The following is a 26552-nucleotide window of genomic DNA, read 5'->3' on the forward strand; positions in this document are numbered from 1 at the left end:
AGTAATACCATTTATTTAGGAGAACAGTTGCACTATGTAGCAATTAAGTCATAAAATCATTATTGCACTTGTTGCAGTGAACTGTAATAATTATGTTAGTAGGCAATAGAGAGACCCTGTAATATGCATGGCAGCAGCAGAGTATACTGTTATGTATTTATTATTTATATCACTTAACCAATATGTTTGAGCGAAACTTATTGTCAGATCAGAATTGCCGATCATTAGTGGAAGTGTTATTTTTAACCTCTTAGCATTAAACAATTAGCAACACATTATGCATTATACCCTGAAACTGGGCTGTAATTGAGTTTCACTAACAACAAACTTATGGGCTGTGCTCAGTGGTCTATTTGCAGTCACTTAGGAGGAAATAGCCCCCAGTGTTATTCACAGCACTCACCCAAAGCTTCATTATAATATCCTACTATTGTGCAAACTGACTTAAAAGGCAACCGCATAATGCGGACTATCAGCGCCTATGCACATACATAAGAGAGGTGTGTCACACAACACACATGGGAAACAAACACTAGAGAAGAGCAAACACATCCAAAGAAGCAGGGTAAATGCAGAGGGGACAGTCTCTGTACATATTATTACAGCCTGCAGACAATGCACTGACCAGCCCTCTGTATCACATATGGATGATAACATTTCTTATAAGGCTGTTGCGCTGCCAGAGGAGAGTTCCCTGAGGAGTAGAAGTGACCAATCCTTCTCTGATTATTGACAGCAGCAGCCCCCTCCCACTGCCTGTATCTGCATACAAAATGAGGGAGACTCCTGTTAGGGAGCATCTGACCATCACTCTGTGCCCGGCTCTGGTGCTGCAAGGTGCAGGGAGCCAGAGCCATTAGCAGCAATCTGCATGTAGCCTGCGAAAGGCTGCGACTGTCTTCTTCCATCCAGCATCCGCTCCGCCTGCAGCACAGGAGCACTAGCACAGCTTGTCCCTCGTTATCATACTGCTAACCCCTCACTCCACTAATCATGTGCCACAGGTCCTGCTACTTTTTCCTCCTCGCCCTGCTGGCATCTGACTGCATGGACTCAGTGAGAGGCTTGTTCCCATTTGGGCAGCCTGAATTCTCCTACAAGAGGAGCAACTGCAAGCCCATCCCGGCCACCCTGTTGCTGTGCCATGACATTGAGTACCCCAACATGAGGCTCCCCAACCTCTTGGGCCATGAGACCATGAAAGAGGTCTTGCAGCAGGCGTCCTCCTGGATCCCCCTCATCCAGAAACAGTGCCATCGCGACACCAAGAAGTTTCTATGCTCCCTCTTTGCCCCCGTCTGCATCGATGACTTGGATGAGACCATCAAGCCTTGCCGGTCCCTGTGCGAGCAGGTGAAGGACAGCTGCGCTCCGGTCATGTCTGCATTTGGTTTCCCCTGGCCAGACATGCTGGACTGCAGCCGCTTTCCCCAGGACAATGACTTGTGCATCCCACCAGCCAGTAATGACTATGTGGTGCCAGCTACCAGGGAAGGTAAGGCACTCTCCTGCTGCTGCTTCTGGCATCATTATATTAGCATCACATGTAGTGTGCATTACTAGGGGTAAATTTACTAAAGTGAGAGTTTTAAGAAGTGAGTTTTAAAAGTGATGTTGCCCATAGCAACCAATCAGATTCTAGCTATTATCTTATAGAAGGTGTTAGTTATATGTTAAGTATAATCTGATTGGTTGCTATGGGCAACATCACTTTTAAAACTCACTTCTAAAAACTCGCATTTTAGTAAATTTACCTCCTATACTTAGATGTGCTTCCTATGCCATATCTAAACGTAAACAAGTAGTTATTGCAATTATCAGTATTATCTTTGCACGCATTCCATGCATTCAGTATTTGTAACTGCAGACTCATGTATCTGCTGGCGCTGATGTGCAGATTGCAGCATACATTGGTGGTACCTTGGGAGCAAAGTTTTAAATTTATTGTGGGTGCTCATATTACAGCTGACTAATACATGCTATTCATAGAGTGGCATGACTGCTGGCAGAACAAATATAGGGGAACAAATAGATGGGATGCACTATAAAACTGGTCTACCTATTGTGATTACATATTGAACCTGCTGTTTATAGCTGTCCTATTTAAGAACATTCGAATATAAGAAGTATTTCATGGAAGTTATGGAAAGCAGGCTTTTTATTAGCTATGCCTTGTATTTTGCAGCACAAACTACTCAATTTTATTGGCATAGAGCAGTGGCTCCCTAACTGGGTGCCATGGTGCACTTGGGGGGTGCCATGGGTTGGTGATAACGGACCAAATCTTATTATCATGGTCCATGTGATAGGCAAACCCAGTGCTGTGCATGCCAATCATAAAATATGTGGACAAACAGAAGCAGAACCGTGTTGACCACATAACTGAAAGTAAAATTGATAGATAAGCACAATTTACTTAATTTAATAGTTTTTCTGAATTTCTCAGTAAGAAACGTTTGGCCTAGGGGTGCTGTGAAAAATATTCTTCTTATACTGTAGGGCACCGTGATTCAAGAAAGTTTGGGAACCACTGGCATAGAGTGTAATGATGTTAATGAATACACCTCTAGATTAGTTCCTGTATGACCAACAAACACTGAAGACAAATCAGTGAAAGATTTTTGATGTGTGCTGCTGTAAGAGCAAATGCCCACAGCAATGTGTTCCTGTGCCAAAATAGTGAGTTTCCCTGGCAGAGATCTCTCCTGATCTGTTTGTTATTTTACTAAACAAAGAATAAATACAAACCAGGAAAATGTTTATAAAAATAGCTGTCCCTGTATTTCATGGAATGCCATGAAAATATAAGGTAAGCAACAGCGATAAAGGTGTCTTGGCCAGCTTCTGGTTAAATTCAGCATTTCAGATTATAAAATCTCTATGTAACATGCAGTGAAAAGCATCCTGGTTCTTGGCGCCACCTGCTGTTAGCCAAACATTACCACCTTCATAATCCCTTCTCTATTTACAGCTCCAAAAGTTTGTGATGCCTGTAAAACCAGCAACGAGGATGACAATGACATTGTTGAGAACCTCTGCAAAAACGATTTTGGTAAGAACAGTCACAATAATATGTATTCCCTTTTACTGTGTACTGCCTATCAATATAATACTTAGCAGTTTATGCTTTCGTAAGGGTACCATTGCTAGGTTTTGTCAAGCTGCTATTGTCGTGCTGTACCTTATTATTAACATTTATTAAAATAACACCATCATACTATGTAGCGCTTTACAATTGTGGGCAAACACAGTAATAATACAAGACTCAGTATTAAGAGACAGACAAAGCATAGTATAAAAGTGTATACAAATATTAGGACTGTCCTCTAAATCATTGAATACAAGAAACAGATAAATACATCTAAAATATGTCTGCGTATTATATTTAATGTTACATAAACTGATAAAAATGAGTTGCCGAGCGCAAATTGTGGAACTAATTTCCATTCACAAATGAACTCCTAGGATGCATTTGACAGAAAATGAAATTAATCTATGTTGAATTATTGGTGGTAAGACAAATGAAGGAACCTTCTGTTAAATGAGACCCATTTTTTTTTAGCTTTCCAGTATAATATGTTGTTCTAACATGATTGACAGACTGTGCAGCTTGTTTGGATATAGTCGGTGTAACTTGCAATTAGGATGTAGATGTGAGTTGACGTGAGATTGGAGTATTTTATAAACATCGCTTTTAAGCTTTTCACTATGTCCTATAAAACAGGAAACAAAAGCTATTGCTAACATAAATCAGCTACTTTTTGGACTAAGGTTTGGGGGCAATCCCCCGAAAAAACAGCCATAACCTTTACAGCTGTAGAGTTGATTAATGGTGTTGGATGTTGATTAGTACGATGCGAATGATAAAATATGTCTATGGTTGAATTATAGTGTAGCCATAACTTATGTACAATTGTAGGGCTTGTAAGGAACAGCACGGCCTTGGGTGTACAGGATATTAATCTTGACAAATCAAAACAAGCTGGCATTTTAATACAGAAACACATACAAAGAAGAATTACAGCAACCGGCTAGTTTAAAATACTCAGACAATTAAATTTCCATAGTAATTATAATGCTGTAATGGCATAAAACTTGCAGACAGGATTTCAGACCAACGAATACTTTAGTCATGTTGTATTTTCTTGGAAACTAAATTAAGACCCGCTGTGTACTGTACTCCGGCCGTAAAGTCATCATTTTCATAAGCTCAACAGTCAAAGTCGTACAGAAAAACATCAGATTATTGTACTGACCCTTTTCAATCTATATGTATTATGGTCACTGATATATAAAGCTGTGAAATAAATCCAATATTGAACAGTATATGCAATTTTCAGTTATAGTATTTTCTTACCACTGTATTTTCAGTTATAGAATGTAAACAAAAGGTATCCTACATTTGGATTAATTAAGGTTTAGAACAAATAATCACCATGATTTGAGATTATAAAAAAAAAAACATTATGCAGATTCTGCATAATCTACTAAAAAGATAAAACACTGCTCTCTGGAGATCAAGAGATTCTGCAGCAGCTGAAATGAAGGTTGCTTTTCGTCATCACCTCTTTATGAGTTACGGACAGCTGAGCTAATGGGCTGATGGCTGAGCCAGTAAACATTTCCTTCTGTGCAGTTTAAAATGTGTCCTCCATGGCAATCTGCTTCTGAAAAGCTAAAGTGCATACAGTACATTGAGCACACTGCGAATGAAAGACAGTGTGTAGGGGCTAATATGTACATTACAATGGCTGAAGCAATGATCTAAATCTGTGCATTTCACTATTTGCTGTATGTTTTTATAATTAGTGTCTTTGCGCTGCATATATATATATATATATATATATATATATATACACATACACACACACACACATCTTAGTACCCTTTTCATGCAACAAGTGGCAATCCCAGGCTCCCTGAATTAATATGTAAGGATACAGTGCCTGATTCAGAGGTGCACTTGGCTGTGGCTGCCTTTATGCTAGTGCCGTGGACAATTTCCTTAAAACTCAGACTCCCACCTGCAGCAGCCATTCATCTCAATGCACCATCGCTGCACCATGAGACGCACCATCGAAACCTGCACCAGCCCTATGGCAGGTGCAATTTCTGCATCTAAACATGGCATCCAATGTGAGCGGTTGTGAGTCTAGGAGCAGCTGTTAGCGACATGCCGCAGCGCATCTCACTGTTACCTCCCATGTATGCCCACTATAAACCTCAGGCCCTGCCTCCAAATTTCTGCTGTTTCCCTGTGCGCAGACAATTGGACCACATGTGCAGTGCGGCTCGGACGCATGCGCAGTACAAAAAACATTAGTCAACTGCACTCTCACCGGAACTGCCTCCGCCTCTGAATCAGCCTACAGTCTCTAAATAATAATAGTGGCTTCTCTGGTCCTCTAACAATGGCTCATTCTCTTCAGATGTACGGGAAAGTTATGGGTCACCCGAAGTGACCCATAACTTGTCATTTCGTAATGGTGTGATCTAAAATAAGGCAGCTTTAGGGGATTTTAACCATAATTATTTACAGGTTCTAAATTTGTTTTAGGAGAGAATGGATTGGTAGTAAAAATATTTCTGCTGCAAATCTGTAAAATAGTATTTATATACATACAGTATACAGATTGTGAAAGGGTCCCAACATTTCCTAATACACATTTTGCACCCCTACTTATATACAATACATAAGTCGCTGTCATGACATTACTGTATAGTTTTTGGTAACAGTAGCATTTTTATTGTTATTTGAAGCTAAACTCACAAATAAAATAGTAATAGAGGTCCAAATGACTACAACTGTTCAATGAATGATTCAGATATAAATCCAGACCACAAGGCTGTAAATTAAGTGGAATAAATGTAGACTTGTCCCTAAAAAGCACCGTGGGGGCTAAGACATAAGGCTTTGACATAAAATGACTTAAATGCCCTTTGTGGTTTAAAAATGGAGCCACCTGCTGTAATTGTGTCAGGGCCTGACAGTTTCATTAGCAACACATCCCACCCCATATTGGCTTTTCTGAGTACTAATGGGCCTGTCTCTCTCAATCTACTTCTCACCCATCTCTACCCTCTCCTCCCCCTCTTTTTGCCCTCATTAGCCCTGAAGATAAAAGTGAAGGAGATCGCCTACATCAATGGGGACACTAAAATCATCCCGGAGACAAAGAGCAAAACCATTTACAAACTAAATGGGGTGACAGAGAGGGATTTGAAGAAGACGGTGCTTTGGCTAAAAGATGGACTACAGTGTACCTGCGACGAGATGAATGACATTAACGCTCCTTATTTAGTGATGGGACAAAAACTCGGAGGGGAGCTGGTCATCACCTCTGTGAAGCGGTGGCAGAAAGGCCAACGGGAGTTTAAAAGGATCTCTCGCAGTATTCGCAAGCTGCAGTGTTAGTTCTTCCGTTAATTAACTCTTTCAGCACTGGGGCTAGTCTTTTGCACCTTTCTCCCTTATTTGGGAACCCATCCTTTCTGAAATATAACAAAAAAAAAAAGAAGGCTGGGGCGATGGCTTTTTATGATTATTATTATTATTTTTATTATTATTGAAAAAAACTTGTAAATATTATGAAAACAAAAAAATCCAAATATTTTTATGATGGCCAAAAATTTAAATCTAGAAAAGTATTCACTAGATGCAAACTCCTTGACTGTTCCTACATTTTTTTATTTTATTTTTTAGAAAAAAAAGTTACTTTTCTTTTACTGGAGACAGGATATTTAGAGTTTGTTGGAGGCGATTACAATTGCTACAGTTCTAAAATCATGGGTTTGACAAGTGTACTTTAAACATATATATTAACAGTTCTTTTTGTATTTTTTTATACTGACAGCTGTTTAGTACTAAAACAAAAGACATTGGGCGATCATCTTATACCTGGGGTTATGTGCAGGAATAAGTACTGAATGTTATCTATGTTCTATGTTTATAAATTAAACATTATATCACTGTGCAAGTGGAGTTTGACAATAATTGGCAAAATGCTTTATGAAAGGCAGGAAGTTGAGTAATATCACACAGTAATTATTTTGTTATCTTATCATGGTAATGAAGAAAATGAAAACTCAGTATGTTGCGATAAAAACACACTTCTTGGGGTATTATTCTTTTCAATTATAACTTTGGAAAAGTATATCTGCATATCAGAATGTATACTTTGTACAGTCAATGGGAGACATCTTGACCAGATAATTTGGTAGCTTACAGTGAACAAGAACAACCTATTTTTGTGCCAACGTTGTTATTTATTTCATTTGTTTTACTACATTGCTTTCAGGTGATCCCATTTGTGGTTTGCAGCTTTAGTTTCAGTAAAATACAAGTTATATGTCCATGGTGCTTTCATAAAATCCAGTCTATTTACACTTTGAAAAACTGTGCAAATCTCATGAACAAAAGGTTAAGGGGTCTACTTACTAAGCCTTGGATGGAGATATAGTGGACGGAGATAAAGTACCAGCCAATCAGCTCCTGTCACTTTTCAAACACTGGTTGGTGGTACCTTATCTCAGTTCACTTTATCTCCATCCAAGGCTTAGTAAATAGACCCTTAAGTCATTGTGGGCTTTGCATGGGGCTTAGCCTAGGAAATGCCCTTACTCATTAATCCACAATTACATTTTACCGCTGCAAAGTCGCCAACATTGCACAAAAACGTACATTCACAGCACAGGAGCAGAGATGTCACAACCGTCCTAAATGTCCCTCAATATTTCCTGCTTGTACATATCAATTTGACAAATCTTCATCTTGGCTATCAATCAAAGAAAGGGTCATTATAATTAGAAATGAATGATTTGGCAATGGGTTGAAAATTGTAGTTACATTTTCAGATATTTTAAAATTGAAATTACAGCTAAAACAATGTTTATTAAATAGTTTTTATTGCTCAATTACATACGGTATGTGATCAGATAATTATCGAACAAATCAGAACATGAAACTGTTTTGTTTGTATTTTAGATAAATTACAATTGGTGATATATGCAACATTTGGTTCAGTCATTTCTAGTTATGAATTTTTGTACCTTTGCAATGCTCTCCATATACACCATGATAACAGCTGACTGAAATGATGTATTCGTGTTTGCAGACTTAAAATGAGCAAGATGTCTGAGAACTGTCCAATCAAAATTGCTCAGTTCATGTTTAGGCTCTCAGGTTGTATGTGCAGTCCAAACTTGCTAAAAGATCCCAGTATGACCCAGTTACCTGCAGAGTCACCAATAGAATTCCTAGGCTCAGTGCAGCTGCATTTTATCAGGACCATAACTAGGGCCGAGCGAGAGGCGCAGCTGCTCAGGGTGTAAAGCTATAGGGGGCATAGAGCATGTTTACTTTTAAGTTAATGTTATTACAATTCAGAGCTTGGAGGTGGAAGATTTCTATCTAGCAACAGGCCCTAAAATTTCAAGTTACAGCTCTGTAGGGTCAGACAGGCCCACAGGTGTACAGAGGAAATCCCTGGTGGGACCTATGCCCTCCTAATGGGGTCAGTAACTTGGTGGAGCAGGATCATGAATGAACTAGGGTGCTTGGTTTGTTTCTATGGAAAATACAACAAGATTAGCCTTCCTGCCAATCAAAGTGGGTGACCTGGACACCCCAAGTGAAGCCACTACCCTCTTGACATCCTGGGCACAACAAACACTAAGTGAATGTATGACCACATTGGAAAAGGACTTTGCCACATAATACTCATGCTATGCAGGATTGCCCCATATATGACCAGCCCAAAAAATTCTTAGGTAAAAAACACAGTTGGATATAGCTATACCTCATTATCCATACAGTTTACTATAAATGAAGATCAGTTACCAATTAAATAAAAATATTTTTTGAAACAAAGTAGTATGAAATAACTCAACAGATCAAACAACTCAATGAGGTTGTTCCCACCGCCTCAAAAACTGATACCAACTAAACATAAATAAAGATGTTGATATCTGTCGGTGCTTTACTAATATGACAGTGTAGATAAAAATTGATTAGATGTACTGATAACAATCCTTATCTGAGAGTGTCTTATCCTCCAATGATTGGATGTCCTCTATTCATAAAAGGACCAGACTTTCAATTAATGAAATCTTTTCAATTGTATCACCGATAATTCTGCTTCAGACGAGAAGGATGAGGGTATGACTCTCAAAACAAGGAAAAAAAGCAACCCATAGCATATTTTCCTTTTTAATCACAAATAAGCACATATAACATAAAGACACACAAATGAGAAACTAAAATCCAGAATGGAAGAAAAGAATACAATTACCATAAAGGCTTTCAGAACCTGCTTGAAGTTCTGGATAGGCATGTAAGGAAGGAGCAGAGGTGCTGCCTCAAATCTCCCCAAATTCCAATCAGCAACAGGAACCCGGTCACCGCTGCAATGCGTCCCAAAAGAGTGAGCCAAAATTTTTACTTGTCAGAAGATTGTTTTTGTTTTAAAACGCACAGAAGGTGCGTATACACTAGCAGATAGTGGAACGACAGTACAATTACAACATTGTAATCGTACAGTTGTTCCTCATCCCCTGTAATGCCTACACTGAACAATATGTCGTTCAGTGCAGGCACCCTCCCTCATCCCCGAACATGCACAATCTGTCGTTATCGGCAAATTGACCGGCATGTTCAGGCGATGATTGATGTCAAAAATGACCAGCAGGAGCACACATCGCTGGTCATTTTAGATATTTTAATGCCCAATTTGTGAACGATTAATGAGCGATTGAACAATGTCGTTATCATTCAGTCGCTCATTTCAATCGCCTAGTGGATACGCGGCTTGAGACTTGTGTAATATCTGTGATGCAGTACTGGAAAAAGTTATACAATATTGCTTTGATAATATTGTACAGTAGTACAATAGTCAAGATGATCAGTATGTTCTTGTATATAAACTATAGTCTTCCCTCCATTATTTTTATTGTGTATACACAGTGTTCTATTTTATCACTTTTGTCACCTCCTGCCTAAACTGCATTTGTTACTCATATTCATTGGTCACACAATTTAGTATTAGAATAATATAATAAAAGTATTACTATTGCTGAAAATTTGTTTACTGATTGTGTAAACACTCTTTTATTATGTGCTTATGTTTTTAAAAATATATGGTTCAGTTAGACTAAAAGTATTATCATTGGGCCTGATTCAACAGAGGACGGAATTGCAAAGTTGCACACAAGCAGCTTTGCAATTCTGTCCTTGCTAAACTACAAATGCAGCAGGAGGTATCTGGCACCTCCTGTTGCATCTGCGATCCCAGCGCTGCGACCATCGGTCGCAATGTTGGACAGCGCCAGCCAGCTGAGTAAGCCTCAGCATATGCAGGCTGGCGGGCTTGCGAGGCCAGGAATCTGCATCCATGGACCTTGATCCTGTCCTTGCCACTCCCAGAAAATGGGGGCGACATGCCCACGTTTCCGGGAATGCAGGCCGTCCCCTCACCGCCCCATAAATGCCTCTGCCTGTCAATCAGGCAGAGGCATACGGGGGCCTGCATGTGATCACACAGGACACGTTTTGCACATGCGCAGAAAGGGTCCTGCGCACGTGCTAACTCAGGCCCCTTGTACTGTGTTACATGTTTTGTCTTTCCTCTCCTAGTAAAACTCTGGTATTCCTGTGTCTAGGAGTTCCATCAAAACTTAGTTTCGATGTTACCTCTTCATTATGAGAATTTTCCGTGGCACACTCATGGCAGACGACACAGTCTTCTCCTGTAACTGTGCACTCTCATTAACAGTGGTGCTCTTTGATGTGTGAGTACTAGAACTCCTCACGCACAGTTTTTAAAGTCCTCTAATATTATCATTATGAGACATGGAACTGGTACAGTAATTTACTGTGACATTGTATCAATAGGCCTGTAAATGAATTCATCCTTGTAAGGTTATTTTCCATTCTTCGATGAATCAGTACACCATTCCACCATTATTGGTTGTCAAAAAGGGATCTGGCTCCCTTTGGAATACTTTCAGGAAGTGACACAGAGTTATTTGCATTCTGCACATGATATTTTCTGATTTCCCAACAGGGAATTCAATACCTGCTGCAACACGTGTGTTTCCATTATGTTCTTTGTGAACTGTGTTTCTGGAAAAGTCTTTGTTGTCCATTGGTTGATATCACTTCCATCTGTTTTTCTTTTTTTTGGCACAGCTGACTGCACTGCTTTTAATAAATGTCAGTGTTTTCAGCTCCATTTTCTTGTTGATAAAACATCCATTTGACAGGAACCCTAGGGTTAAATGTTCCTTCATTTTCATCTGCACATTTATCATAGCTCCTACAGTTGTCAACCCCGTAAGGTCCTGTACACAAGGGCGTCTTTTAATCTTCTATCCTGTTTCAGCTTCTGGCAGGTGAACGGAAGAGAAATGAATGCTCACATTGGGGTTGATGCAAATTTGAACGTAATTTGGCCATTATTGCTACCACAATGCGTGCACTAAACTAAATGCAAATGTTCGCCTATAGGCGGAATTGTGTTCATCTTAGCCACACAGTCCTTATCTGTACTCTTGGTTTTAATACCCGGCATCATGATCAGTGCAGACTGGTAGGTGTATTTATGCTTCTGACCAACACTGGCAGCTGTTCAGTATTTACACTTTTGGCAGGGCTGTAACTAGGGTAGTGCGACCTGTGCCATGGCACAGGGCACCGCAGGGCAGGGGGTGCTGTTTGGACCTGTCAATTTTCCTGTTTATTATCATTCTCACTTGTAGCTTCCTCCTCTTTTACCCCCAGCATCTACTGGCCTCCTCTATCTCTTCCCTGGCCCTTCCCCATGAGGCCATGGCCCTTTTTCAGGTGCACTATCTTATGTCCCTATTTAAAAAATGGGTGGGGGGCGCCAATGCTCACTCTGGCAGAGGGCATCAAAAAGTCTAATTACGGCTCTGGCCAGCAACGCATAGCCTGCAATTCAGTCATCACAACCTCTATGATTCCAATGTGTCTCAGAGAAGCGACTGTGCAATACCGTCCAACTAAATGTAAATGCAGCAGGAGGTGTCTGTAGGAAATGGAAACCTCCTGCATGCATCTGCGATTGAGTGCAGAATCCATAGAGGTCATGCTGCTTAGATAACCATTGCGACCATCAGTTGGGATGGTTGCTGCCCTCGGCCAGGCTGCACTAGCCGAAGCTTACGCAGCCTGGCCGTCGGAACCCCTGTGCCACGTCTAGAACGTCTGTATCCAATGATGCAGGCCCTGGGCTTGGCACCACTACAAAACGGGTGCCACACCCTCATTTTGTACAACGATCCCAATCGCTACTCCTGCTCCGCCCCCCAAACGTGACATGTCTAGGCTACGGGGGGTCTGCGAGCAATCATGTAAGACCTGTTCTGCACATGCGCAAAACGGGTTTGGCACAGACAAACAAACAAACAAACCATTGGGTTTACGTACATGTCATGAAGAAAACAAATGGATACTAGCGCACCAAGATTTCTAGAGGGCATAGGATGCAAGCGAGCTGCTGTATAGGATATCTGACTAGATCCTTAAGTATTGACAGAGAAAAAGATATACTGCGCTCAGCTAGCAAATATTACTAACGTGCGGTATCTATGAACCAAGTATGAAGTTAATCTATGTTTAGCACGTATGATATGATAAGACAATATGTAACAAATACTTAGTAGACGATGTGGATATTAAGCAATAAAAAATGATTTATTTTCAAAGTGGCTAAACCATGTAGAGTGGAAAACCTGCACATGCACACAAACAAACAAAATCTTACCAGATCAGTTAGGAATGAAATCAAATCAGCATTGACTAATCAAGGACCAGAGGATATATGTGTCAGGATATAGTAAATGGATAGTGGATATCAGGCCAAGGGGTGATATTACTAAAAGTGATAAAGTGCACTGGCGTGCACGATCCCAAATGAATCTGGATGCTTGATGTCAGTCTTTTAGTCAGAAAGCGGCGTCCCGCTGTAGTGGCAGCAAGAAGTGGTAAAAAGTTCAGTCTGAGGTATGGTGCCCGGGATGATCTTCACGGGGACAAGAGTATGGTGTATATGCCGGGGAGCAGTAGCCTCCTGGTTGCAGTGTGATCCGCTCACCGTGTCAGTATCGGAGGTTGCCTGAATGACCAAGCCGCCTCCGACCTGCAACACCAGGGATGACACTGTGTCCAACGGGAGACTGCCCGGCACCGCCGCTCACTTGAGTAGCGTGCCGTGCGTCTCCCCCTGTGTAACCGCTGACTTACCTGTCTCACCCTGGGATTCACCGCTCCTTCCCCTGCCGGCTATGTTCCTCCAGATGGTAGAGTTGCTAGTAGTCTCCTCCGTGATGTGATCACCTGTTCGGTGGTTACGTGTGTTAAATGGGTAATTAATTCAGTCTGGATATTCAACACACGTAACCATCGATCAGGTGATCACATCACGGAGGAGACTACTAGCAACTCTACCATCTGGAGGAACATAGCCGGCAGGGGAAGGAGCGGTGAATCCCAGGGTGAGACAGGTAAGTCACCGGTTACACAGGAGGGAGACGCACGGCACGCTACTCAAGTGAGCGGCGGTGCCGGGCAGTCTCCCGTTGGACACAGTGTCATCCCCGGTGTTGCAGGTCGGAGGCGGCTTGGTCATTCAGGCAACCTCCGATACTGACACGGTGAGCGGATCACACTGCAACCAGGAGGCTACTGCTCCCCGGCATATACACCGTACCCTTGTCCCCGTGAAGATCATCCCAGGCACCATACCGAAGACTGAACTTTTTACCACTTCTTGCTGCCACTACAGCGGGACGCCGCTTTCTGACTAAAAGACTGACATCAAGCATCTAGATTCATTTGGGATCGTGCACGCCAGTGCACTTTATCACTTTTAGTAATATCACCCCTTGGCCTGATATCCACTATCCATTTACTATATCCTATGGTCCTTGATTAGTCAATGCTGATTTGATTTCATTCCTAACTGATCTGGTAGGATTTTGTTTGTTTGTGTGCATGTGCAGGTTTTCCACTCTACATGGTTTAGCCACTTTGAAAATAAATAATTTTTTATTACATAATATCCACATTGTCTACTAAGTATTTGTTACATATTGTCTTATCATATCATACGTGCTAAACATAGATTAACTTCATACTTGGTTCATAGATACCGCACGTTAGTAATATTTGCTAGCTGAGCGCAGTATATCTTTTTCTCTGTCATTACGTACATGTCAAAATCAGCCCGTGGCTCACATGAGAACCTGTACAGCTGCAAATGAAGATGAGACTTAATACTGTAAGTATGGCTCTGCACGTACAGTACTTATGTATACCTGGGTCCAGACCTGACTATGCGCAGTGTGAATACACACAAGATATACTCCACTCTTCATCAGCCCATATAGCTCATTGATTCCATCAGTTTAATTATTTGTATTCTATCAAAAAATATTTTTCTCAAAAATACATGTTGTCCATAATGAAAGTTAAAAGTGATGTGTATGAGTATGAAGCCTGCGTCTGGCTCAGTCTCACATTATAATAGGGGTCCAGGGCTGTTCTATCTGAACATTTGCTGGTGCGCACAGTGGGGTTTCCCTGTCCTTGAAAGTAGAGCTCACATCACAGTGCTGCCATTGTGTGCAAGGAAGATTCACAGATCCCAGCTGTGTCAGCATTCTGTCCCCCCGTCCCCCTTCATCCTTGCATTTTCTATCAGCCATAAGGTGCAGGCAGGACTGACAGCCGTCTGTAAATGTGATGACAGCCAATAACAAAGCAGCAGTTGAAGTCAGTAAACAGATGTATTGTCGGTGTGGTATTTTATGTTGACAGTTATGTTGACGTGCATATTGACATGCTTACCATATCCACAGTGACCACATTGGCATTCTTCATGTTTACTAGGGGTGTGCACCGGCCACTTTTCGTGTTTTGTGTTTTGGTTTTGGATCTGGATCTTTCTTCGTGTTTTGGATCTGGATTGGTTTTGCCAAAACCACCCTTCCGTGTTTTGGGTTCTGGGTTTTGTGTTTTGGATCTGTATTTTTTTTTAAAAAAGCATAAAAACTGCTAAAATCACAGAATTTGTGTGTTTTTCTGCTCCTATGCTATTATTAACCTCAATAACCTTAATTTCCACTCATTTCCAGTCTATTCTGAACACCTCACACCTCACAATAGTGTTTTTATGTCCAAAAGGTTGCACCGAGGTAGCTGGATTACTATGCTAAGAGATACGAGTGGACAGCACAAACAGGTGGTCCATCTAGGAGTGACACTGCAGTGGCAGACAGGATGGCAGTTTGAAAACTAGGCCCCAAACAGTACATAATTCAAAGAAAAAAAAGAGGTGCAAGATGGAATTGTCCTTGGGCCCTCCCACCCACCCTTATGTTGTATAAACAGGACATGCACACTTTAACAAACCAAACATTTCAGCGCCAGGGTCTGCCGCACGACTGTGGCTGAAATGATTGGTTCGTTTGGGCCCCCACAAAACAAGCTGGCAATTAATCTGTCCCTGCACAAACTGGCTCTACGGAGGCAAGATGTCGTCCTCATCCTCCTCATCCACCGATTCCTCACCCTCTTCAGTGTTGTGTACATCCTCATCCTCACAGAGTATTAATTCGTCCCCGCTGGAATCCACAACCACAGGTCCCTCTGTACGTTCTGGAGGCTGGTCTCCCTGGAAGAGTTGATAATTCATTTTATGAACATCATCTTCTCCACATTTTGTGGAAGCAACCTCCTACGCCTTTCGCTGACAAGGTTCCCGGCTGCACTAAACACTCTTTCGGAGTACACACTGGAGGGGGGGCAACTCAGGTAAAATAGAGCCAGTTTGTACAGGGACCTCCAAATTGCCTCTTTTTCCTGCCAGTACAGGTACGGACTGTCTGACATGCCTACTTGGATGCTGTCACCGATGTAATCCTTTAACAGACAGACGCATGCTTGTCGCTGCTGCTTTGAGGATGCAGGTGCGTCTACAGCCCACACAATTCACAAAGACAGAAAAAAAAGAAGAATTTTTAATTTTTTGTGGAGCGCACTTTGAGGGTTACACCACCCTTTAACAGACAGACGCACGCTTGTCGCTGCTGCTTTGAGGATGCAGGTGCGGCTACTGCGCATACATTTCACACACAAACACATAAAAAAAGAAGATTATTTTATTTTGTTGGAGCGCACTTTGGGGGTAACACCACCCTTTAACAGACAGACGCATGCTTGTCGCTGCTGCTTTAAGGATGCAGGTGCGGCTACAGCCCACACATTTCACAAAGAGAAAAAAAAAGAAGAATTTTTTTATTGTTTGTGGAGCGCACTTTGAGGGTTACACCACCCTTTAACAGACAGACGCACGCTTGTTGCTGCTGCTTTAAGGATGCAGGTGCGGCTACAGCCCACACATTTCACAAAGACAGAAAAAAAAAGAAGAATTTTTTTATTGTTTGTGGAGTGCACTTTGAGGGTTACACCACCCTTTAACAGACAGACGCACGCTTGTCGCTGCTGCTTTAAGGATGCAAGTGCGGCTACAGCCCACACATTTCACAAAGACAGAAAAAAAAAGATTTTTTTTATTGTTTGTGGAGCGCACTTTGAGGGTTACACCACCCTTTGACAGACAGACACATGCTTGTCGCTGCTGCTTTGAGGATGCAGGTGGAATCTAGACGGGATTTGGAACCGGGGGCACACTACCTCCATCAATTGTCTAAATCCCACTGCACTAATGGCGGATACCGGACGCACGTCTAACACCAACATAGCAGTCAAGGCCTCAGTTATACATTTTGCTTCAGGATGACTGCTGTCGTACTTCATCCTCCTCGCTAGGGACTGTTGGAGGGTCAATTGTTTAGTAAAAGTAGTGGTGTTCCTACTTCCTCTCTGGGATGATGAACAACTCCCAGCAGCAGCAACAGCACTAGGAGGAAGTGGTTCTTGATCTTTCCCTATTTTATTTTTATCGGAGAAAGTTTGGTCTTCCATTTATGTTATATTGATATATACGTGCGGCTAAGGCGCACACAAACGCAGAAAATATTTTTTTATTTTTGCTGGAGAGTAGTGCACTTTGTGGGTTACACCACCCTTTAAGAAATGAGCCAGCCGGCCCTTTACTTATGGGACACAGGCGCACGCTTGGCGCTTCTCCTTTGTTGATTCATGTGCAGCCACAGTGCACACAATTCACAAACAGAAAAAAAAAATTATTTTGTTTGGAGTGCCCTTTGGGGGTTACAGCACCCTTTAGCGGTCAATCCAGCCGGCCCTTTATTTATGGGACACAGGCGCACGCTTGGCACTACTTTGTTGATGCATGTGCGGCTACTGCACACACAATTCACAAACACAAAAAAATATATTTTTTTATTTTGTTTGGAGTGCCCTTTGGGGGTTACAGCACCCTTTAGCGGTCAATCCAGCCGGCCCTTTATTTATGGGACACAGGCGCACGCTTGGCTCTACTTTGTTGATGCATGTGCGGCTACTGCGCACACAATTCACAAACAGAAAATATTTTTTTATTTTGTTTGGAGTGCCCTTTGGGGGTTACAGCACCCTTTAGCGGTCAATCCAGCCGGCCCTTTATTTATGGGACACAGGCGCACGCTTGGCTCTACTTTGTTGATGCATGTGCGGCTACTGCGCACACAATTCACAAACAGAAAATATTTTTTTATTTTGTTTGGAGTGTACTTTGGGGGTTACAGCACCCTTTAATGGTCAAGCCAGCCGGCCCTTTACTTATGACACAGGCGCACGCTTGGCACTACTTTGTTGATGCACGTGCGGCTACTGCGCACACAATTCACAAACACAGAAAATATTTTTTTATTTTGTTTGGAGTGTACTTTGGAGGTTACTGCACCCTTTAACGGTCAAGCCAGCCGGCCCTTTACTTATGACACAGGCGCACGCTTGGCACTACTTTGTTGATGCACGTGCGGCTACTGCGCACACAATTCACAAACACAGAAAATATTTTTTTATTTTGTTTGGAGTGTACTTTGGGGGTTACAGCACCCTTTAACGGTCAAGCCAGCCGGCCCTTTACTTATGACACAGGTGCACGCTTGGCACTACTTTGTTGATGCACGTGTGGCTACTGCGCACACAATTCACAAACACAGAAAATATATTTTTTTTTTGTTTGGAGTGTACTTTGGGGGTTACAGCACCCTTTTACGGACAAGCCAGCCATCCCTTTACTAATGGGACACAGGCGCACGCTTGGCGCTGCTCCTTTGTTGATGCACGTGCAGCCACAGTGCACACAATTCACAAACACAGAAAAAATATATATTTTTTTTAGCACTTGGGGGGAGCACCCCTGATGGACAGAGCACCCCCTGGACAACACTACAGCACCCCTTTAGGACTGGGACACTGCACAGGACTTTGGAGTGGACACAGCCCCTATGGACAACTGACTGCACAACACAGTCCAGCCAGCCCCTATGGACTTTGAAGTAGTGGACACAGCCCCTATGGACAACAGCAGCACAGCACAACACAGCCAGCCCCTATGGACTTTGAAGTAGTGGACACAGCCCCTATGGACAACAGCAGCACAGCGCAGCACAGCACAACACTACTCTGCACTACACTACACTACACTACACAGCCCAGCCAGCCCTAACTCCCACCCTCCCTCTTCACTGTCCACAGCCGAGTGAGAAAATGGCGCCGACGCGGGTACCTTATATAGGATCCAAAACCCGCGAGACCCGGAAGGCGGGATGATGACGTTTTGCCTCGATTTCAGTTCCAAGTCAGGCGGGAAAAGTCGAGCCTGACTCGGATCGGCCTCGGATCGGGGGGGCTCGGGGAGGTTCGGATTTTAGAAATCCGAACCCGCTCACCCCTAATGTTTACACGGATGACATGTTAACATGGTAGAATGTCAACATAACATCCCTGGTGCCTCAACCTCCTGGTGGCACCTAAACAGTAGTGTCTGCATTCTGGGAATGGCAACATTTCAGATGTCGGCATTGTGGATATGTCAACACTCTGAGGATGTCCACATGGTGCATATCGACATGTTGACCCATATTGACATTCTTGTGTCAACAGTGTGGTGTCGATGTTATGAATGTTGACATGGTGTAACTGTCGACAATGTGGCCATATATACGGTGTTGTCATACCAATGATTTTGAGATTATGTAGCATTGTGAACAGGAAGCAGTCGGGAAGCCGACGGACGAAATCCCGACCGCCGTCTTCCCGACTGTCTAATCCCGGCAAGGTACTAATGACAGGCGTCGAAATCCCGACGCCTGTCATTAGACCTACGCCAGGAGCCCGACACTCGGCTTACCGATCGAAGGTTAGGGGCTCCCGGGGGGGACTTAGGGTTAGGCTGCGGGAAAGGGGGGGTTAGGTTTAGGCACTTAGAGGGGAGTTAGGGTTAGGCACTTGGGGGGGAAATTAGAGTTAGGCACCTCTAAGGGAGGGTTAGGGTTAGTGGGTAAAAAAAAGGTTAGCGATACCTTTTGTAGCTTCGGGATTTTCACCCCTCCCGGGCTTCCGATGTCGGGATCTGGCGGCCGGCGGTAAATCATACCGATTTCATGTGAACACATTAGTTACAATACCTTACAACATATTGTTATAGATAGTGATTTTACTTTCAGATCTATTATTACCAGATATTGATAACTGAGGAAAGGTCTACACATATTCGTACATGGCATGACAGTGTCAGAAAAAGTGAGACTAACGTTTTTTTTTCTTTTTAAATTGTCAGTAAAAAATATTTTTTACATTTAGCAACCATTGGTATGCCCTATGGTGTGATTTTTTTTTAAATTGTTGGCAGGAACCAGGGTCCAGTGCAGATAATGTGGGTGCACCTACAGTAAGTAGCCGGTGTCCTGTCTACATCACCCTCACTGTGACAAAATGTGCACTGGAACAGAGAGAACAAACTAGATGGACAATGCCAGGATTAGCAACTGGGCCCTAGTGCCTTCCCTTGCCAATTCTGAATCAAATTAATATAAATACATTTCATTGTGTTCTACATTTGAAGCTGATAGGAGGAGTAGCAAAATAACAGTTGTGAAAATAGAAATAGCTGGAGGACATATTTAATAGTAATAAAAAATGTTAATGTTTGATGCCAGGGGAATTGGATTCCAAATAGAGTATATAGAGGTTCAACATACTGTATTGACCTACTAATTCTGAGCCTACTTTTTTTTAGTGTTCCTTCTACTATTTACAATAAATGTGATTACTACTTCACAAATTTCTCTAGAGTAGCAATTCTCAAACTGTGTCGTGACACCTTAGTGAGTCACGAGTTGGTCTCTGGTGTATCGTACATAATGGCAGTGGGGGTGACAAAAAAAAGGCTGAGTACTGCCAGTGATCGCGCTGAGTGACAAAATATGTGGGTCCCAGGGACCCTCCATTTAAAGACAAATGAGGTCCTATCTGACCATTTCTGGGTCCCATCATAATTTACGCTTTAGAGCACCCCATATGTCCCTCAGACCTCCCCACATGTCACCACAGATCTCCACATACCCTTAGAATTAGGGGTGTGCACCGGCCACTTTTCGTGTTTTGGTTTTGGCTCTGGATCTTTCTTCGTGTTTTGGATCTGGATTGGTTTTGCCAAAACCACCCTTCCGTGTTTTGGGTTCTGGGTTTTGTGTTTTGGATCTGTATTTTTTTTTAAAAAAGCATAAAAACAGCTAAAATCACAGAATTTGTTGGTTTCTCTGCTCCTATGCTATTATTAACCTCAATAACCTTAATTTCCACTCATTTCCAGTCTATTCTGAACACCTCACACCTCACAATAGTGTTTTTATGTCCAAAAGGTTGCACCGAGGTAGCTGGATGACTATGCTAAGCGAAACGAGTGGGCAGCACAAACACGTGACCCATCTAGGAGTGACACTGCAGTGGCAGACAGGATGGCAGTTAGAAAAACTAGGCCCCAAACTGTACATAATGCAAAGAAAAAAAAGAAATGCAAGATGGAATTGTCCTTGGGCCCTCCCACCCACCCTTATGTTGTATAAACAGGACATGCACACTTTAACAAATCAATCATTTCAGCGCCAGGGTCTGCCACACAACTGTGGCTGAAATGATTGGTTCGTTTGGGCCCCCACAAAACAAGCTGGCAATTAATGTGTCCCTGCACAAACTGGCTCTCCGGAGGCAAGATGTCATCCTCATCCTCCTCATCCACCGATTCCTCACCCTCTTCAGTGTGTACATCCTCATCCTCACAAAGTATTAACTCGTCCCCACTTGAATCTACCACCACAGGTCCCTCTGTACCTTCTGGAGGCTGGTCTCCCTGGAAGAGCTGATAATTCATTTTGATGAACATCATCTTCTCCACATTCTGTGGAAGCAACCTCCTACGCCTTTCGCTGACAAGGTTCCCGGCTGCACTAAACACTCTTTCGGAGTACACACTGGAGGGGGGGCAACTCAGGTAAAATAGAGCCAGCTTGTACAGGGGCCTCCAAATTGCCTCTTTTTCCTGCCAGTACAGGTATGGACTGTCTGACATGCCTACTTGGATGCTGTCACCGATGTAATCCTCCACCATTCTGTCAATGGTGACAGTATCATTTGCAGTGACAGTAGACATGTCAGAAATTGTTGCCAGGTCCTTCAGTCCGGACCAGATGTCCAAACTTGGTCCTGCCTGCCCTGCATCACCGCCAGCGGGTTGCTTAGGATACCTAAGTTTTTTCCTGGCAGCCCCAGTTGCGGGAGAAAATGAAGAAGGAGCCGTTGACGTGTCACGTTCCGCTTCAGCTGACAGTGTGTTCACCAGCAGGTCTTTGCACCTCTGCAGGCTTGTGTCGGCCGGAAAGAGAGACACCACATAGGCTTTAAACCTAGGATCAAGCACGGTGGCCAAAATGTAGTGGTCTGATTTCAACAGATTGACCACCCTGGAATCCTGGCAAAGCGAATGAAGGGCTTCATCCACAAGTCCCACATGCCGAGCGGAATCGCTCCGTCTTAGCTCCTCCTTCACTTTCTCCAGCTGCTTCTGCAAAAGCCTGATGAGGGGAATGACCTGACTCAAGCTGGCTGTGTCTGAACTGACTTCACGTGTGGCAAGTTCGAAGGGCTGGAGAACCTTGCACAACACGGAAATCATTCTCCACTGCGCTTGAGTCAGGTGCATACCCCCTCCTTTGCCTATGTCATAGGTGGATGTATAGGCTTGTATGGCCTTTTGCTGCTCCTCCATCCTCTGAAGCATATAGAGGGTTGAGTTCCACCGCGTCACAACCTCTTGCTTCAGGTGATGGCGGGGCAGGTTCAAGAGTGTTTGCTGGTGCTCCAGTCTTCGGCACGCAGTCGCTGAATGGCGAAAGTGGCCAGAAATTTTTCGGGCCACCCAAAGCGTCTCCTGCACGCCCCTGTCGCTTTTCAGAAAATTCTGCACCACCAAGTTTATTGTGTGAGCAAAACATGGGACGTGCTGGAATTTGCCCAGATGTAATGCCCGCACAATATTGGTGGCGTTGTCAGATATCACAAATCCCCAGGAGAGTCTAAGTGGGGTAAGCCACTGGGCGATGATTTCCCTCAGTTTCTCTAAGAGGTTGTCGGCGGTGTGCCTCTTACTGAAACCGGTGATACACAGCGTAGCCGCCTTGTAACGAGCTGGCGTTTCTGAGATACTGCTACTGGTGACGCTGCTGCTGTTGCTGCGTAAGGTGATACATCTACCCAGTGGGCTGTCACAGTCATATAGTCCTTAGTCTGCCCTGTTCCACTTGTCCACATGTCCGTGGTTAAGTGGACATTGTGTACAACGGCATTTTTCAGGACACTGAGGACACTTTTTCTGACGTTTCTGTACAGTCTCGGTATCGCCTGCCTAGTGAAGTGGAATCTAGACGGGATTTGGAACCGGGGACACACTACCTCCATCAATTGTCTAAATCCCACAGCACTAATGGCGGATACCGGACGCACGTCTAACACCAACATAGCAGTCAAGGCCTCAGTTATACGTTTTGCTTCAGGATGACTGCTGTCGTACTTCATCCTCCTCGCTAAGGACTGTTGGAGGGTCAATTGTTTAGTAAAAGTAGTGGTGTTCCTACTTCCTCTCTGGGATGATGAACGACTCCCAGCAGCAGCAACAGCAGCAGCGGCAGCAGTAGGCGTAGCAATGCAGGATCCTCCAGAGGAATCCCGGATAGGAGAGTCAGTCATGCCAGTGACATGGCCTGCAGGACTACTTCCGATCCTGACTATGGAGGAAATTGACGAGGAGGGAGTTGACGGTGTGGTTTGCAGGCGCTTGGATACAACAGGACAACGGGATTTAGGTGTCCCTGGACTGCTTACGGTCTTAGCCAAAGTTTCTGAACTTGACAGTAACTTTTTATGAACGCGCTGCAGGTGCCGTATAAGGGAGGATGTTCCTAGGTGGTTGACGTCCCTACCCCTACTTATTTCACCTTTACATATGGTACATATGGCAAGACAGTTGATGTCCGGATTTGGATAGAAATATTGCCAGACCAAAGAGGTGGAATGTTTGGTCTTCTGCCCAGGCATGACCGTGATGGGCTTTTTCATCCCACGGACAACAACTGTCTCCCCCGGAGCCTGATTTAAACAAACCACATCACCATCAGAATCCTCCTCGCCAACTTCCTCCTCAGCGCCAGCTACACCAGTATCCTCATCTTGTTGTACTTCAACAGTGACATCTTCAATTTGCATATCAGCAAGTGGACTGTGGGTGCTCCTTTCAGCACTTGCAGGGGGCGTGCAAATGGTGGAAAGAGCCACCTCTTCCCGTCCAGTGCTGGGAAGGTCAGGCATCGCAACCACCACCACACTTGGACTCTCCTTGGGGATTTGTGATATCTTCTTAGAAAGCACAGTTCTTCGCTGTGCTTTTGCCAGCTTAACTCTTTTGATTTTTTTAGTGGGAGGAGGGCTTCCATCGTCATGTGAAGCTGAACCACTAGTCATGAACATACTAGGGATCGACCTTAGCCGTTCCTTGCCACTCCGTGTCGTAAATGGCATATTGGCAAGTTTACGTTTCTCTTCAGCTGATTTAAATGTCTTTTTCAAGGTCATTTTCCTGAACTTTGCCATTTGGGATTGTATGTGCCCTCTACTATGACATTGGGCATCGGCCTTGGCAGACGACGTTGATGGCATGTTATCGTCTATGTCATGACTAGTGGCAGCAGCTTCAGCACTAGGAGGAAGTGGTTCTTGATCTTTCTCTATTTTATTTTTATCGGAGAAAGTTTGGTCCTCCATTTATGTTATATCGATTTGATATATACGTGCGGCTAAACACAGAAAATAATTTTTTTTTTGGTTTGGACTGGAGTGTACTTTCGGGGGTTACAGCACCCTTAACGGTCAAGCCAGCCGGCCCTTTACTTATGACACAGGCGCACGCTTGGCACTACTTTGTTGATGCACGTGCGGCTACTGCGCACACAATTCACAAACACAGAAAATAATTTTTTTTTTGGTTTGGACTGGAGTGTACTTTCGGGGGTTACAGCACCCTTAACGGTCAAGCCAGCCAGCCCTTTACTTATGACACAGGCGCACGCTTGGCACTACTTTGTTGATGCACGTGCGGCTACTGCACACACAATTCACAAACACAGAAAATAATTTTTTTCTTGGTTTGGACTGGAGTGTACTTTCAGGGGTTACAGCACCCTTAACGGTCAAGCCAGCCGGCCCTTTACTTATGACACAGGTGCACGCTTGGCACTACTTTGTTGATGCACGTGCGGCTACTGCGCACACAATTCACAAACACAGAAAATAATTTTTTTTTTGGTTTGGACTGGAGTGTACTTTCGGGGGTTACAGCACCCTTTAACGGTCAAGCCAGCCGGCCCTTTACTTATGACACAGGCGCACGCTTGGCACTACTTTGTTGATGCACGTGCGGCTACTGCGCACACAATTCACAAACACAGAAAATATATTATTTTTTTAGCACTTGGGGGGAGCACCCCTGATGGACAGAGCACCCCCTGGACAACACTACAGCACTCCTTTAGGACTGGGACACTGCACAGGACTTTGGAGTGGACACAGCCCCTATGGAGAACTGACTGCACAACACAGTCCAGCCAGCCCCTATGGACTTTGAAGTAGTGGACACAGCCCCTATTAACAACAGCAGCACAGCACAACACAGCCAGCCCCTATGGACTTTGAAGTAGTGGACAACAGCAGCACTACACTACACTACACTACACAGCCCTAACTCCCACCCTCCCTCTTCACTGTCCACAGCCGAGTGAGAAAATGGCGCCGACGCGGGTACCTTATATAGGATCCAAAACCCGCGAGACTCGGAAGGCGGGATGATGACGTTTTGCCTCGATTTCAGATCCGAGTCAGGCGGGAAAAGTCGAGCCTGACTCGGATCGGACTCGGATCGGGGGGGCTCGGGGGGGTTCGGATTTCAGAAATCCGAACCCGCTCACCCCTACTTAGAATACCCATCTGATATTTATCTGTGTGGTATATCCCATAAGACGGTTTTTGGAGGTGCTGTGGAAATATTAAGAACTACCAGGATGTATGTATGAGGGACCACAGCATGTATTCCAGATATCTGCTGCAATCCCCTAGTCTTCACGTTTGGGCAGGCAGGGGCCCTTTCAGAAAGGGACACTTCAGCACGAAACCAAGAAGGGGCATAGTCACTCAGAAAAGAGGGTGTGTCCTTGAGAGTGCCCCCTTTTCATCACTGTAGGGGGCGTGGCCAGCACTCACGGAGATGCTGGGCTGCCCCCAAGCTCTCCCTGCAGTGTGAGTAGATGTCGTGCCATGCCGGACACTACAGTCCACGGGTGGGGATGATGGCCATATTAGCTATTCACTGTATAGTGTCCCTTATTCACATTACACCACAGTAATGCCCCTTATAAACACATTATGCCACGCAGTAATGCCCGGCCTTTACACATTATGCCATGCAGTAATGCCCAGCCTTTACACATTATGCCATGCAGTAATACAGAGCATTTACACATTATGCCATGCAGTAATGCCCAGCATTTACACGCAGTAATGCCCAGTCTTTACACATTATGCCACACAGTAATACCCAGCCTTTACACATTATACCATGCAGTAATGCCCTTTACACATTATGGCACGCAGTAATGCCCTTTACACATTATGGCATGCAGTAATTCCCTTTACACATTATGGCACGCAGTAAAAATAGATTCCAGCAGATAAAAAACTCTCCATATAATTGCAAGCGTGACTCCAGGATCAAAGGGCACAACAGAATAATCTTGCATGCATGAAATCCCCAGCAGCCAGTAATAGTATAAGCAATATCGGTTAGGTGTCAAGCAGCTAGCTGATCTGAATAGTCAGTGTTAATAGTGCTGTGCATTACCGTTATCTTTCCTGTAATGGCGTCTGGAGCAGGGGGAAACCCTTGTTGCCGCTGCTGATAGTAAGCTGCATCTGGAGCCAGGGAAACCCCTTCTTGCTGCTGCTGACAGTAAGCGGC

At 43.8% G+C, this 26552-nt stretch overlaps 1 protein-coding gene across 1 annotated transcript; it reads left to right on the forward strand.

Moving 5' to 3' along the window:
• Nucleotides 1-686: 686 nt before the first annotated feature.
• Nucleotides 687-8858, forward strand: SFRP2 (secreted frizzled related protein 2). The gene is made up of 3 exons (XM_088475374.1): nucleotides 687-1495; nucleotides 2972-3052; nucleotides 6111-8858. The coding sequence occupies exons 1-3, from the start codon at nucleotides 994-996 to the stop codon at nucleotides 6413-6415; spliced, it is 888 nt and encodes a 295-aa protein (XP_088331500.1). The 5' UTR covers nucleotides 687-993; the 3' UTR covers nucleotides 6416-8858.
• The last annotated feature ends 17694 nt before the right edge of the window (nucleotides 8859-26552 follow it).

The sequence above is a fragment of the Taudactylus pleione genome, unplaced genomic scaffold (genome assembly GCF_031769625.1).
Source record: "Taudactylus pleione unplaced genomic scaffold, aTauple2 ptg000170l, whole genome shotgun sequence".
Lineage (NCBI taxonomy): Eukaryota > Metazoa > Chordata > Amphibia > Anura > Myobatrachidae > Taudactylus > Taudactylus pleione.

Bases quoted from the DNA above. Each gene is read 5' to 3' on its own strand.
- SFRP2 (XM_088475374.1), top strand. From the start codon at position 994: ATGTGCCACAGGTCCTGCTACTTTTTCCTCCTCGCCCTGCTGGCATCT. The intron at 1,496-2,971 runs GTAAGGCACTCT...CTCTATTTACAG, and splicing joins GGTGCCAGCTACCAGGGAAG to CTCCAAAAGTTTGTGATGCC. The intron at 3,053-6,110 runs GTAAGAACAGTC...TGCCCTCATTAG, and splicing joins CCTCTGCAAAAACGATTTTG to CCCTGAAGATAAAAGTGAAG.